At 35.2% G+C, this 12523-nt stretch overlaps 1 protein-coding gene across 6 annotated transcripts in view; it reads left to right on the forward strand.

The window, feature by feature from the left end:
- Positions 1-12523, forward strand: part of ATP8A1 (ATPase phospholipid transporting 8A1) — a 236037-nt gene that overhangs the window by 74734 nt on the left and 148780 nt on the right. For all 6 annotated transcript variants that reach the window (XM_060012624.1, XM_060012626.1, XM_060012628.1 and 3 more), the window contains 5 exons: positions 2145-2256; positions 3608-3773; positions 5262-5389; positions 7587-7664; positions 8610-8698. In XM_060012624.1, the coding sequence (XP_059868607.1) occupies positions 2145-2256; positions 3608-3773; positions 5262-5389; positions 7587-7664; positions 8610-8698 (573 nt within the window). The remainder of the gene's footprint in view (positions 1-2144; positions 2257-3607; positions 3774-5261; positions 5390-7586; positions 7665-8609; positions 8699-12523) is intronic.

A 12523-nucleotide genomic window follows, 5' to 3' on the forward strand; every position in this document is an offset into this window, starting at 1 on the left:
CTAGGCATTTGTAGTGGCCAACTAAATGCAACTAAGCTTACTAGCTCACGCCACCAGCTTGAGAGATTATCGGTGCTTTCAGTATTTTGTAATTCCATTATTACAGTATTTGAATTCTAAAGGACACTTGAGTACCCTGAACTGTCATCCTCATTCAGATCCACCAAAAGTTTTCCTGTAATTTTTGAAGTAATTATATATTGTTCTAAATTTTTCACAGCGTGATCTTTCCATGAACATAGACTAATGATAGATTTGGACATTTATACAAGTAATGTGTTTCTGTAGCCTGACGTTCCTAACTGGCCAGCTTCCATTTCTTATCAGTTCCCCAGCAGATCGATGCCAAGCAAATCCACACAGTGAAGGAGAAACTTTGTATGATGGTGCCAAGATTTGGGGTACAGATAGCATTTATATAATATGCTTCAATTTACATGAAAGGTGGAAACAGATTTTCAGTATCTTTGTGCCTGTAGCACATTTGACTTCTACAGTGATTACCCAGCGGTCTTAGAGCCGCTTAGTTTAGAATTAATGTAGTTTGATGCCATTAAGGATGAGGGTCATTGTCTAATGCCAGAGACTTTGGAATTCCAGCTCTGATGAAAAATTAATAACTCATTCTTGTTGAGTCCTTGTAATTGAAAAGCATTTTTTTTTTCTTTTGAAGAGTTTGTAGCTAATTCCGATCAATGCACACCACAAGTGCCGAGGTGCCAGTTGCCATGTTATACCCCATCGGATATGTGAGAAACAGTTGGCACATATGTGCCCCAGAGCATAATCCAGCAGCTTCCCAAGAACTTCTTGGAAACCTGCTTTAGGCCTGAGGACTCCTCCCACCCCTGAAGTGCACCCCAGATCTTAAGATGGGTCTGAAAGGCATGTTGTTGTACATGAAGAATGAGAGGTATAGTTGCTGTGTTCTTTGACTAAATTGGAATACACTAATTCCTAAGAATTTACTTACTTAAGTAGAAGGCTTCAGGTGCTGTCATTACCCATCTATCTCGATTGATTTCATCTGAGCCAGTGACATTTGTGTCGTTCCTAAAAGAAGGTCCCAGGCCCAAGCTACTACTAGCCTTAGACACTTACTGGATTATAAAAATCCACCAGAAATGAAAGCTTCAGTCTCTATTTGTGTCCTCTGACAAATAAATTCTGTGTTTCTGGAGAGTTTTCTTGGGGGAATTGCCTCTTCCTTTTTCTGGAATTTTTATTTTATGAATTTTTATTTATATTTGACTTTTTTTTTTTTTTTTGCTTTTTTTAATCAGTAAAACGAAGCAGTAGTGATAGGAATCTTTGAGCCATTAGATTTTATGTAGTACGTTTCCATTAAGAATCCCACTATATTTGCGATAGCTTGTAGCCTTCTGATAGCTCTATGAGAGGTTGTATCAACCCACAGCCTACCATAGTGGGTAGCCTTGCAAAAAACCCCCAAAAACCCCGCTTGACCCTTATTCATGAAAGATGTAGTTTAAATCATATGGAATGGAGAGCCTCAATTTGCTGTCATTTCAGAGGAGTGTTTAAGACTTTTAGATGCTTACGATTTTATTCACAGTTCTTGGAAGACTGATCTTCAAATACAGTAAATGAATGTCCTAGAGATTTTAATACAGAGACGTAATCTCTGGAGGGCAGGGATGGCAGTGCAAGTATATGATGAGATCTGTGTATTTATCTTACCTTGTGTGTTTTTTTGAACCTTCATTGTGCACAAAGCTATTTTTAATTTAAAGGAAGGTGGAGGAGGGGGAACAGATCCCCTAATCTCACTACTTTCAAATATCTCAGAAACCTAAGTGGACTTGCTAAATCAGGAAAAGTCTTCAACAGGTTTGAGAATGAGCCTCTGAATTCCATACTGTTGCCTACTGTCTTGGATAATGAAGTTGTAGGAAATGGCTGCTTTGGTGGTAAGAAGAAGCAACTGAAATGCTTCCCTCCAGCTGTCCTTGCGTAAGAAGATTATTCTTATTGGTAGGAAAATTACTTCTTTTCTAGAAATAAAGTAAAATGTAAGAAGGGTTATTTTCATAACAGGACCTTTCTTGGAACTATATAGTGGCTGTAGAATTCTTAAGCATTTTGGAAAATGTTGTTTCTAATGTCAACATAATCTGTCATAGCACTGTTCCCCTGGGAGCAGATCAGATTCTTCTTCGAGGCGCTCAATTGAGAAATACACAGTGGGTTCATGGAATAGTTGTCTACACTGGACATGACACCAAGCTGATGCAGGTGGGATTTTTATCTATGAAAACCTTTTGGATCCAAGTCTTTTGAAAATATGCTATTTGTAGGTCTCGGTGCTGTAGTCCTAAACCTAGCAGATCATCTGTCATAGATACCTGAGCCCCACACTCTGTATCCAGATCTCATTCTTCAGTGCGTGGGGCTGTGACATGGCTCACTCCATGCAAGAACACTAGAACGTTCCACCAGAGATCACCAAAGCGTGAACACCCAGTGATTTTGCATACCAGTCCATTGGCAGCATTTACTGACTATTGCAATGATTGACAAAAGTTGTCTGTGTAACGATGAGTGCTCTGCATTATTTATCTTATAATTTTATTTTATTACAAGGATCACATTCTAGAACTTGTTTTTATTTTTTATAAAATTGAAAGAAAAACTTGTAACTGTTTGTTAATAGTCAACTATTATGTTGACTGTTTTTCACAGCATTTTTATGTTGAGCCATTTTTAATCAGCTTTAATCCTACCACTTGCAACATTTACACATGCCTTTGGCTGCTCCTTCTCTACATTATAATATCACGAGTGTTCAGTGGTGAGGTAGGTGTGGAAAACTCAGTTTTAAGGTACTAAATGAAAATCTGCTTTGAGGGCTGATAACTTTGTACATTGTAAAGGCACAAAGGTGTTATCATCAGGCAAGCAGGACTGCTGTTAATGATTCCACCCCTAACTATTCTATAAATTCTATAAATCATCATTTTATGTTGATTTTTGACATTTAAGTTTCTGTCATGTGGATGCCGTGGTTAGCACAGATCATTTTTTATCATTAAATACAGCTCAGGAAACTTGCCTCTGTTATTCTTGATAGCACTACTTAGATTGCTGCTGTGTTTAGTAAAACAATTACTAAATGCCACCAAAAAATCTGGAAACCAGAGATCCTTTAAATGTTGTCTTCATAGTCTGGAATTTCCAGGTCTCTGGCTCTATGGGTACATAGGTCACCTTCTCTGCCTCTCTTCAGGAGCTGAGATGCTAGATGCCTTAGTCGACCCTGTTTGCTTAGGTAGTCAGGTAATGCATTATTCATCTCACCTGCCACAATGCAAAAGCCATGTCTACAAAAGGAATGTTATTTCCTTCTTTCTTACTACTTTACATTGTAGAAAAAGGATTGGATAAAAAGGATACAGTGAAGGAAAAGAGGTGGTTAACCTTTGACAGCTTATTACATCTGATTGTTTTCCATATAATTCTCATGTGTTGAACCACGTGTAGATTTTGAATTGTGACTGACGTTATCATCCTCACCAAAATACTAGATACACATTACTAGATCATTTGTACACATTTCTTATTACTCATCTTCTGTTTCTTTTTACAGAATTCAACAAGTCCACCACTTAAACTCTCAAATGTAGAACGGATTACAAATGTACAAATTTTGATTTTATTTTGTATCTTGATTGCCATGTCTCTTGTCTGTTCTGTGGGCTCAGCCATTTGGAATCGAAGGCATTCTGGAAAGGACTGGTATCTCAATCTAAACTGTGAGCATTAAAGTACTTATTGTACTTATTTTTTCTTTCAATAAAACATGTATTTGTTTCACAACTGATCTTGGAATTTCCAATTTCTAAAAAGAAAACCTTGTTGCCAAGATAACCGGGCATTTAATCCTTATTTTTCAATGCAATTTCCAGTAAAAGTAAGTAAAATGTTACAATCTCTAAAATTTCAGGATCCTTAAAAATATAGTGAGTACTCTAAAATAGTATAAAATGTTATTTTATTAATTTTATTTTAATTTTATTAATTTATTCTTTTAAATATTTTAACACAAGTGGTTACATAGCTATCTGGTAAAGAAAGCAGATTGAGTATATTTAAAGCACCAAAAAATATTTTACATGTTTTTAAAGTGTTTAAATTGAATGTACTTTCATTTCAACTCATGATTGCAGTGAATTCTGTTTCAATAGTCATCTTTTCTGAGGGAAAGTACTATTAAGTAATTTCCTTTTTGGATCATTTATCTTTTTACTGAGTATTTCTGGGAAGTAAGTTTACATTTCCTTTTGATGAGCACTTAACCAATAAATACTTAATTTCCAAGTGTGTGAAAACAAGTTCTAGTAAAACTTTATATCACAACTGATTTTCTCAGTTGTTTCTTATTATACTGATTTAGCTTTGTAGCTATTCCAAGGTTCTTATTTTTTTAACAGTTGTTGGTTTGCTATTTCAACATTAGAATTGTTAAGACTACCATCATTTTGTTTCTTCATATACTTTACAGATTATCTGGGATAACTGTTCTACTTACATTATTGAAGAGGAAGAATATAATTTACCTAGAGCTGAACTTACCTAGGGTTCAGCCCTACATTGTTTTAGCTACCTGGGTTGGTTTTGCTGCAGTTGTTTGTTTGCTTTTAAGACATCCTTCAAACTGGAAATGCTTTTTAAAAATTCACGTGAGGGCTTCCCTGGTGGCGCAGTGGTTGAGAGTCCGCCTGCCGATGCAGGAGACACGGGTTCGTGCCCCGGTCCGGGAAGATCCCACATGCTGCGGAGTGGCTGGGCCCGTGAGCCATGGCCACTGGGCCTGCGCGTCCGGAGCCTGTGCTCCGCAACGGGAGGGGCCACGGCAGTGAGAGGCCCGCGTACCGCTAAAAAAAAAAAAAAAAAAAAAAAAATCATGTGAAAGTGATTCTACCTGGTTGAGATTCTACCTCAGTCCTATCCCTAATATCTCTAAACTTCATGTTTGGAATGGGTTTGAAATACGTGGTAGTACTTTCTCTTTTTAGTACCATTATGCAGTTCTTAAAAGGGTTCACAACATCTTGAACACAAATAATGCCATTCTATCTTGAAGACCGTGTTTGAGAATAAGAACATGTTATCAGCACAGTGTTCCTCCCACACTTTTAGATATACTATATAATACAGAAAATTCTTGTTATGCTAAAATTCTGGTTAATGCAAATAAAATATAAAACTGTAAATGACTTTTTTCCTACCTCCCCCAACAGATGGTGGTGCTAATAATTTTGGACTGAATTTCCTGACCTTCATCATCCTTTTCAATAATCTCATTCCTATCAGCTTGTTGGTTACATTAGAAGTGGTGAAATTTACCCAGGCATACTTCATAAATTGGGTAAATATGAATTATTATTGTTTTTTATTACATGAAACATACATTTTGTCCTTTTTCCTGATAGTGTCTTTCGATCTTTCAGGAAAAAAATCTTAATTATGCCTTACTTTTTTTTTTGACTATAAGACAACATTTCAAAATATTTTTGAGCCTAATATAATATAATAATAATAAATTCATTTGACATGTGAAAATCGTACCAAAGTCTCTCATCTCAGAATCACACAAGTTTACAGACCAGACACGCTGGGGAAAATAGGTCTGTAGTTGAGGAAGCCTGTTTTTGGTTACATAGTGGTCTTGGGGAAAACGAGAATCATAGGGTTTAGAGTTAAAATAATGGATTTTGGTTCTAATTACTAGCTGTGTGAACTTTGCCAGCCACTTGACTTTTTTGAGACTTATCTTCTTGGCCAATCCCACGGGAATAAATAAAACATGCTTTACCTGCATCTCACAGCGGTTATATAGATCAAAGGACGCTTGCGACACAGCAAACAACTTCATAGACAGTTGAGCACTATAGAAATAATACCGTATTCGCTACTTGTAGCAACCAGGCTTTCTATCATGTTTTATAAATCTTTGTAGTTTATTTTTCCACACTGTAAACAATTTTAGCTGGGCTTGAATTTTTATTTTTAATTTTCTCAATTTTTTTTTAATCTTAGAAAAGTGTACTAGACATCTGTTTCCTAAATGTTTTGTTTATAAAATTTTACTCTTCTTCAATTAAATTTCAGTAATTTTTACCAAAGTTAAAAGTAATGAATTTATGTAAATTAAGTCTTTAAACCTAATCTGCCAGAAAGTTTAATTTTCTCTTTTATTTTGATTTTTTTATTATCTTTTGATTTTTTTAAATCACTTGAAAGTCTTTCAATATGAACAATATTAGGATTTTTTAAAATATGCTACTTTCGCAACTGTTCATTATCTTTCCATAGTAAGTGATCCACTTCAACGCTTAATCTCTAAATTCATTGCTGAAAGATCAGTGTAATTTAGAAATCTGAAATGAGTTGCAGGCATAGCTAATTTCATGCAGGAGATTTGTTGCTTAAAAAATGGTGTAATAAAATTTGTATAAGTACAATTAAAACTTACTGAAGGTTTTCCACTTAAAGAAATAATAAGGTAGCTCATTATGAAAATCAAATAACTAGTCAATCACTTTATTTTTCATTTGGATTTTCAAAAGTAATATTTGCTTCAAATAATTATATAATTTTAGTATTGGATGAACCCAGCAGGCTTATGCTTTTCAACTGCCTTTCTAATATGCAGAGATTTTCCAACATTCCTGACAGGTCTTCCCCTACCAGGCAGTTTCTTCCTTGTGTGGAAATGAAATTAGTAACTGCCTTCCTTTTCTTCTAGTTCTTCCCAATAGATCTTTATGAACATGTCTAATCTTGTTTCCAAATGACAGCCTTGCAAAATATTTGAACTTGGCTATCATGCCTATTCTTCTGTCATCCCCGCCCCCTGACTAAGTATCCTCCATCTCCTTCCGTTCTTCATTTGACATGATTTCCAACTTAATCCCTATTGCAATTACTACTGCCTAAACATTGCCCATTTGTTTACTATCCCTCTTAAAACAAGGTACCTGTTCCAGAACCGATATTGATCAGTCTGAAATACAGATGTAGGAGAGATCAGATCTGGCCTTTTCATTTGACATGTGAAAATCAGTAAACCCTGGCTTGTCCATAAAATGTTCTTTACTTTCAAGTATATACAGTGTAAGAAACTTGACCAAGAAGTACAAGATGGAATCCCTTAAGTAATGTTTCCAGGGATTTAAAGTCTAAATTATTTGAGCAATGTTTCGTTGCTGTTATTTTAGCTCACGTAAAGCATTGTGCCAGACACAGTAGGAATCACTTCACATGCATTATCTTATTTAATCCTTATATTGTAGTAGGTCACATACCTAGGAAATGGTGGAATGATAGTAAACCAGGATTGCCTGCTTCCAGAGACATGCTCTACCTACCATACTGTTCTGCCCTTACTGTGAAATATGGTATTCTGTATTGAGTATTTTTTAGGAAATCAACTGAAATGGTTAGTGATGACAAGAGATGAGAGTGTTACATACATTGCTCACCAGTTAAATAAAATTGTACTAGACCTCTTATTATGAGTTGTATTCAAGGATTTCTTTTTTTTTTTTTTTTTTTTTAAAAAGGATCTTGACATGCACTATGAACCCACAGACACTGCTGCTATGGCTCGAACATCTAATCTGAATGAGGAACTTGGCCAGGTAAACTAAATTTCTTATTGATATGTTGAATTGGAAGTCAGATTTGGTGTAATTTCTGCCATATGCGCAACTTCAGATGAATTGACAGCTCCTAATTTTTCATTTTTTGAATGATTGGCATAAATACATGTTAGTACCTAACTTTCAATTTTCATTTTTAGTGAAAGAAGATTGTTTAATGCATATTCTGTTCTCAGGATAAGATATTACACAGAAAGATGTCCTTCAGTATATAATCTGATTAGTATGTAAAGTATTGAGTGCTTTTGAGTTATAAACTCCCAGTATTAAAATTGTGTATAGTTTTTGACCAGAAAGGAAGGAAAAGTTAGTTTATCAATGAAGTTGTATAAGTCAAGCAGGAATTTGAGATTTATAGTTCATACTATATTCACATATATGTGTATATTTGTAATTCATTTATACGTATTAGTTAAGAAAGGATTCTTCTTTTTTGTACCATTGCCATTTGCTAACTCCTACTCTTCAAATAGCATTTAAGCCAGAATTATCCTTTTTCTTACCAATTCAGATGTTCTATGAAGTTCATTTTAATTGCAACCCATCGCCAATCCCATAATTGTTTGTTATGTTGAGAAATGCCGATGTTTTAGTGCTCTATACATGTTAAGTAGCTATGGAGGCACTTACTAGTGGAAATTCAGACCATATTAAGCATACTAAGACAGATTTCTATATGACTGTAGTTTTTCTGCTAGCTTGAGAGACTAGCTTTCATATATGATTCATTGCTAAAATACGAAAAGAAATAGTTGAAAATATTCCTTAATGATGTGCAGAAAGTAGTCAGTTAATAGCATTCATTGTGCCCCTACAATGTAACAAAATTGATAGAAAGAATAATGTAAGGCTTTTTCCCTTCATTAAAACCTGGCTTAAAAAGACCTCTGAAATTTTAATGAGAATTTTTAAACTTTTTTTTAGGTAAAATACATATTTTCTGACAAAACTGGTACTTTGACATGCAATGTAATGCAGTTTAAGAAGTGCACCATAGCTGGAGTTGCTTATGGGTGAGTTTTTTCCCTTTAATTAGAGTATGGTATACAGATTTAATTAATGCTAACATTTTGGTATAATTTGGGGAGTTCTTATTAGGGGAGTTTTTTTAATCTAGAAGGCAGCTATTTTAATTTTAGCATGCATGTACGTTTTGTGTTTTATAGTTTGGTATTGTTTTTCATTTGGAATTACCTATGAGGCAGGGGCTCTGCCCAGTAATATTTCAGTGTTTAGAGCTGCTGAAGGTCTCTATCTGGCTCTGGTAGTAAGGTACAAATACACTTCCCTCTCCAATGTCGTGAAGTCAGAGTACAGCCTGCATGTGTTAAAACGTTCATTCTGTCCTTGGGAAGTTTTCAAGTTAAAATATTGTTGTTTCTCTGATAGTTAGCCCTTTGATTTCTTTTTATCATCTCTCCTCTTTGCAGTCACAGAGCAATCTAAATTTCTCATGACGGGAAGGAGGTAGGGACACAAAACTCTTAAATCCGGAAGATAATAAATATCATCAAATACTCTTATCAGGCTCCTTTAGAATGTGCTTGTTGAGCACCCATTTTTTTTCTTACTTCCAGGTATTCTTGCCTAAACTGCTCAAAAGCCTTCTTTTTGAAACACTTTATAGGGTAATGTGAGAAAATTAATTTCTACATTTCCTAAAAAGGCATGCTCAAAAGATGAAATATCATCCTGGCTGACTGACCTTGGCCTACTATCAGGTTTTCCAACTATCTTTATCTACAAGTAAGACTGGTAAATGTTGGTGTCTTAACCATGCAAGCAAGGGCACTTGCTTTTGGGTTTTCTGGCTTGTGCCCACCCCTTCCCCACTCATGCTCTGTCTCTAAGCAGTAAGCCAGTATAAAAATAGGGTATTGAATTATGAAAATGCCTTTATTTAAAACCAAATAAACGACCACTTGGTAAAAAATTCTAAAAGCATGTGATTACTCCCATATGCAGGGTCTACAAAGAGAAATAGATGGAGACAGATGTTCTTTGGGTCAGTAGAGAGTATGACCAAAATTGACTTCAAACTATGTGGGTAAATGAAGCTAAAAAGGCATTTGACGTAATGGCTTTTTTACGCTGTAAGGGCAGGCTGCTAACTTAAGAAGCCTGTTTACTATTTCCAGGGCTGAATGCCATTTTGCATCTTCCCTTTTTTATCTGAAGATCTCCCAGTTCCCTTAGACAAAAGAGGCCTTCTTCTCTCCTCCTCCCAGTTGCTACAGGCCTCTTCGTTTTGCTGCCGGGGCAGGAGAGGTTCAACCATAATCTTTGACATTTTGCATTTATATGTTCGACCCACAGTTATCCCAGCTGAGAGAAGGAAAGGCCTACTGTGATTCTAGAGTTTGTTGTATTATACTTGCTAACAGATTTATGGTGATGTTTGTTTTTACACAAATTCTGCATTCATTCATAAATATTACTTTTAGAGGGTTCTGTTTGGTAATTGACATCCTTTTTTAATTTGTCAAATGTCCAGTTGAATAAGCAAGTTCTTCAAATTAGTAATTATTGATTGTGAACTTATCAGAACAGAAAACTAGGATGATATCTAGGTGTTCTTTTCTTTTGCATTTTATAAGATTTTTTCTTACTCTTGGAACAAGTCCTTAAACACTTTCAAGCAGTAGTTGTAAAGAATAACTACCGTAAAAGAATATTGTTCTTCCTGTATCTGTTGGTGATATGGTCATTAACAGTTATGTATTATGTATTATGATAGGGTGGGTTTGAGACTGGCAAATGTTAAAGTAGTATTCAGAGTTGAATATTGTCATCATTTAGATTAAGTTTGCACCGAAACAAATTTCCTCTCCTGGGAAAATCACATCTCTTAACACTGATGTGCAGTTGTAAGACATGAGTCATAGTCCTAGCTTTGTCATTAATTCACCATGTGACCCTAGACAATTCTTTTCAAATATTCCAAACACTTTAAAATGAGGGTGGTGAGACCAGATGATCTCCAAGATTCTTTTTCAGGTATAAAATTCTAACATGTTTAGAAATTTAAAAATAGGAATTCCTTTATTTGCAATTTTTAACTGTGAAAACAGAAATACGTTTCTTCTTTGGATAATGTGTCATGTTTTCAAGAATACCAAGAGCCTTGTTGAGTGAAGCCAGTTGTTAAACTACTTCCAGTAAGTTGTGTATGTGCTCTTAGGATCCTTAACCCCGACCGAGTTTTTATCAACATCCCCTCCCCTAAACATTCCCAATGGACAACTGGAATGTCAGCATTGTAGAGAGTTGTTGATATATGAAAGCTTTGGAGAAACGGTGAGACATCAGACTACTCAGGTGGTTACAGTAGGAGAGACATGTGGCTGTTACTTAATTCCGCCAAACTCCACAGGAAAAAGTGATTACTGAAAACTTACCTTTCTGTTGGCATTTCCTCTGGGCACTCTTTGGTTATAGGAACCATAACATGGTTATACTGTGCAGCCTGCCCTGTAGGAGTGTTTAACACTTGTTTAACATGGGGAGATATTACATGCGTACACTTCCAGCTCCAGCAGAAGAAAGTATGGTGGTTATCTCCTCAGAGTACAGCAAAACAAAGGAAAATAACAGAAACTTTCATGTATTAACAAATGCCTTTGGGGTAATGATTTCAGAGCTGATGCTTCTTAAGCATTTTTTAAGAAAATAAAGCCTCCTTTTACCCGATAGAGTCAAAGATGATTTCTGTTGGCTTTTAGCAGTCTGAAGGGCAAGACTTGAAGCCTCTTGACAGTACAGTCTTTGCCTAGTTCAGTGTATTCCATAGGCTTGTAGGAAGAAAATATTTAACACGTAAAACAATGCTCCAAAATTTAGTCTTAGTAAGTTTTCTCTCATTTCATATAACCTTGGCCCTAAATTGGATTCATGATGGGCAATAACATTAGATTTGTACATATTTAGCAATGATGATTATTTTGTAGAGATCAACTTTGTCAGAAATGCCACCATGCTTAAACTTATTAGAATTTTTCATTAGATTTTTTTAGTTAAATGTAAATAGTGGTGTCATATTTGTAATTTAACTTATTACAAACTAGAAATTCTGCTGTTAAACATTTATTAAGGCATCATTTCAGCAAATTGCCTCCTATAGGGAATAATTCCGTTTTATCACAGTTACTTGAATGCCAGAAAAGGTAAGGAGGCTTTTATGTTTAGTGGCTAGAATTTGCAATACAGTGACTGTTCTAGACTACAATCCTAAGTACTATCTTTGTTGATGATTTAGATCTTACTATTAGAATGAGCTGATGAACTGAGTACAATCTCTAAGGTTAAAAAAAAAAGATTCTGTGAAGCAAACTAAACAATATTTTTTGTATGGGCAAGTCATTTTAATCAGTATTAAAAACATTTCATTGACATTTTCCCTTTAAGTAAAAACCAAATGTTCCTAAAAGCAATCTTTATTTATGTATGAAAACAGTATGTGAGTAGTTTCATTTCACAGTATTTTGTTTAGCAATGTTTACTGAAAGAATCAGCAACTTCTTTAACACTGAGAGGAGGTTCACCATGAGAAACCTCACAATTATCAAAATAGTCCCAAGGTCTATATTATAACCAGTAAATGTATCTTACTGCTCACCATGACTGGTGGGTAAAGTTGGGTAAACACCATTTGTTCATTCACATGCCTCAACAAAGTGCTTTAGATGTATGTAGCACTTTGCTAGCTGATGGAGATTTAATGATCAGCAAAAGTTGACATGGCTTCTGCCCTCCTAAAGTTTATAGTCTATTTGGAGGTTAATGGATATAGTTAAGAAATCATACAGACAAATATAAAATCATAGCACAGTACAAAGGTC

This window comes from Delphinus delphis, chromosome 5 (genome assembly GCF_949987515.2).
Source record: "Delphinus delphis chromosome 5, mDelDel1.2, whole genome shotgun sequence".
Taxonomy (NCBI): Eukaryota; Metazoa; Chordata; class Mammalia; order Artiodactyla; family Delphinidae; genus Delphinus; species Delphinus delphis.